Below are 3,787 nucleotides of genomic sequence, written 5' to 3'. Positions count from 1 at the left end.
AAAGTAGAGAGTTGTTACACGACGTAAAAATAACTGTGACCATCAGTATAATACACGCGCAATCTTTGAGAAGGAATTCACTTTGCATGGTTCTTTCAGCAATACAAGTGGGTCCAACACTGGCATCTGTCAGATAATTCACCCTTATAACACAGCGCTAGCTAGCTAGTTCTCACGACTCCAATACTCTCATTTCGGAAATGTAGAAAGGATTTGAAACTTGGCTGGGTTAGCAGGATATCTTAGATAGATAGAGGGACGGCGAGAGAGAGAGAGAGAGAGAGAGAGAGAGAGAGAGAGAGAGAGAAAGAGAGAGAGAGAGAGAGAGAAAGAGAGAGAGAGATAGGATGGGGCAGAAACTGATGTGTTGTAGTACTAGTGTAGTGCAAGGGTTGAAGCCAGTGATGATGATGCTGGTGGTTCAGGCGTCATATGTAGGGATGAATATATCTTACAAACTGGTAGCAGAGGTTGGAATGAATTTCACCATCCTTGTTGCCTACCGTAACATGTTTTCTGCAGCCCTTATGCTTCCTCTTGCCCTTATATTTGAAAGGTTCATCAATGATCATGATCTCTTCGAAATTAATATATGATAATATGCTCTCTATCTCTGTCTCTCTCTTTCTCTCCTCATTTCATTTAGCTAATTGTTGTTATTTAACTTATAAAATAACAGGAAGAGGCCCAAACTTACCTTAGGTATCCTGTTTCAAGGTTTTATCTCCGGATTATTGGGGTAAGAATGCTAAAACATATTCAAAAGTTAAATTTCCCTTTTGTGTTTCTTTATTAATCACATATCTTACTCTATTTAGGTTATTTTGTATTTCCGAGCATGATTTTTTTTTGTTTTTTTTGTTTTGCTCTTTTATAATATACCTTGGAGATAAACAAGAATTTCTAACATTAAAGTTTAGTTTGATGTGTTTTAGTCATAATTAGTGTATTTCAGTTTTTATTTTTATTTTTATTTTTGTACTTCTATATACGTTGAATTATTGCAGGGCAACCATGGCACAAAACTTTTACATAGAGAGCTTAGGCTTAACATCGGCAACATATGCCGTAGCCTTCAATAACCTTATTCCAGTCATCACGTTCCTCATAGCATTATGTTTTAGGTACGTACTTGTACAGAAGTAATTACTTAATTAATTAAACATACTTGTACATAAGTAATTACTTAATTAATTAAACAGCAGTTTCATATTCAAATATGTAGATTTAGACTAATATGAAAATTCGGGTTAAAATTAAATCTCAGAATGGAGAAGTTAGCCCTTGGGACACACGCGGGTAGGGCAAAAGTTGTGGGTACATTGGTTTGTGTAGGAGGGACAATGATCTTCACTTTCTACAAAGGCCACGAGATTGTCATTTGGTCGACGGACGTAAACCTTTTACGTAAATATTCCCACCAAAGCAGCCAGGTCTTGCACAGAAACACTCGCACTCAGTTGCTGGGCTCCGTCTTAGCACTCTGCAGTAGCATCTCTTTTGCACTGTGGCTGATATTTCAGGTTATTAATATATTAATATGTATAATAGTAACCAGCCATGGATTCATAAATTAATCCGTATGATTTGTTTAACTTGTGTTGTAATATTAACTTGGTATATATACAATACAGAAAAAAATGACTAGGGATTACCCTTGCCAGTACTCAAGTACGGCCCTGATGTCTATCATGGCATCAATCCAGTCTACTGCTTTTGCCCTCTGCAAGGAGAGGGACTGGAGTCAGTGGAAGTTGGGCTGGGGCATCAAACTTTTCACGGCAGTGTATTCGGTAATATGACTGACTAAGCAATTATTCTTTGCACCATCTGTATTTAGCTTAGCATGCCCTGCCTTATCTGTATTTAGCCATAAGCAATTTTCTGCTGCGAATCCTTGTGAGCTACAGTTTCTCCATATCCTGCCTTATCTCTGTATTTAGCTTAGCATCCTCAGTTTGTCAAGACTATAGGTTAAGCTGTTCCACACCTGTGTTTTATATGATGTAGGGAGTCATTACTTCGGGATTGGTTCTTACTCTGACCGCATGGTGTGTGCTCATGCGAGGGCCTTTGTTTGTGGCTATTTTCAACCCTCTTGGCCTTCTGCTGGTGGCCTTAGCTGCGACTTTGTTGTTAGATGAGAAGTTACACTTAGGAAGGTATTTTACTTTGTTCTATTTTCTGGTTAAATTATAAGGGAGAAAAAAAAACAGAAAACTGCATGAGAAATATTTCTAATATCTCTATATTTTTTTTATGCCCTGCAGCATATTAGGAGGGGTTTTAATCATCTGTGGGTTATATATGGTTTTGTGGAGTCAAAGAGAGGAACTGAAGACGATGATAGAACAGCCACCATCACTACTTGAAGAGTCCCATTCTATTGATGTAGCAACATTGCCAGTGAGCAGTGATAGTACTTGTGATGAAATCAATTAGTTTTTTGTTAAGAGTGATTATGTTAGTTGGATTTCCATTAAGAGAGGTTGTTAGTTTTCTATTAAGAGAGCTTCTGTAGCAACTCTTGGACAAAAGTTTGTAATGCTCATTCAGTTGAGCTTAACGTGGATGATAAACAACTCTTTCTCCTCTACAATCCTGCATTTCTTTTCTTCGGTTGTTCATCTGCTTTTCTGTTTCTTCTGCAAATTAATGTTCAAACCTTCATAAAAAACTAGAACTTTTGTTTACCAACTTTACTGGAAAATTTTGGTAGAATGACAGAATACAAGATTGATATGTGTTTTAGTGGTAAGCGCAGGCCCTTCTATTCAGTTCAAGACACGTGTTCTCTAAAGCTTCCATCTCTACTCCACAACAATGTAAAGGCAACCGGTGACATCTTCAATTTAGATAAACAACATTGTTGCTGTAGAGTCAGCCGATCGCGGAGCATCTTCAGTTTGGATAAACAGCACTGCTTCGAAGTCGACTGATTACCTATCCAAGTCTTGGTCGACAAGGATTTTCGAGTCCTTGTTGGTAGAGGTCATCTTATCAGCCTTCTCAGTGAAGTGAGATGTTACCAGGTTATTACATTCGGCACATTGAAAGCAGAATCTGATATTGAACTTTGCAAAACTAGCAGCCTTATCTTCAGGCTCTGGAACCCGAAAGCCGAGACGTGTTCCTTCCTTGGTCACAGTCGCAAGATCAAGAAGTCAGCAACGCGCTCAACTCAACATCAACACATTTTACTCATCGGCAGTCGAGTTGGCGCGCCCCGCACATAACCAAATGATGTAGTTAGCTCATTAGTTACTCGGCCTGTACGCCACGTAGGCTTGGTTGTTTTTAAGGTCAACATTTTGGCACGCCCAGTAGGACCCAGTGCTAAAACTACGAAGTTCATATGATATATCAAGATTCCTATCCGGCTTCATGTAGCCGATTGTACGAGCTCCTAGGGCAATTGGAAAAACACAATGAGGAAAGTAAAAGATCTTTGGAAGTGGAGAAAGTTCTTTATGGCCATTGAGAGATGCAAAAGTCATCCACTTACATGTTGAGAATAAAAGCTCATGTTACCTGCAAGAGCAATGGGTAAATGAAGACAGGGCTCGATTTAATGCCTGGCTAGATGGAGAACATTTTCCCCACTACAAATCAATTCTATTTGAGGAATGGTTGGATTAGAAGGTCGAGGGGCAATTTTTCGCTCCGGCCACAATCAAAATTCGACCTAAGAAAATTGTCAAGACGGTTGAAGAAAAACCTAGGCCACCTGTTTTTTTGGTCGAGACTGAAAGTGTGGTGGGCCTAGAAGAAAAGGTTCAAGTTTCTA

At 39.0% G+C, this 3,787-nt stretch overlaps 1 protein-coding gene across 1 annotated transcript; it reads left to right on the top strand.

The window, feature by feature from the left end:
• The first annotated feature begins 365 nt into the window (after positions 1-365).
• On the top strand, positions 366-2,482 carry LOC103449059 (WAT1-related protein At1g68170-like). Its single transcript, XM_070807793.1, has 6 exons — positions 366-556; positions 1,008-1,124; positions 1,268-1,523; positions 1,635-1,793; positions 2,011-2,162; positions 2,271-2,482. The coding sequence occupies exons 1-6, from the start codon at positions 405-407 to the stop codon at positions 2,440-2,442; spliced, it is 1,008 nt and encodes a 335-aa protein (XP_070663894.1). The 5' UTR covers positions 366-404; the 3' UTR covers positions 2,443-2,482.
• Positions 2,483-3,787: the final 1,305 nt, after the last annotated feature.

This window comes from Malus domestica, chromosome 11 (genome assembly GCF_042453785.1).
Source record: "Malus domestica chromosome 11, GDT2T_hap1".
In the NCBI taxonomy this organism is placed as follows: Eukaryota; Viridiplantae; Streptophyta; class Magnoliopsida; order Rosales; family Rosaceae; genus Malus; species Malus domestica.
Note: the sequence above shows the minus strand (reverse complement) of the source record. Positions and strands in the feature narration are given on the sequence as shown.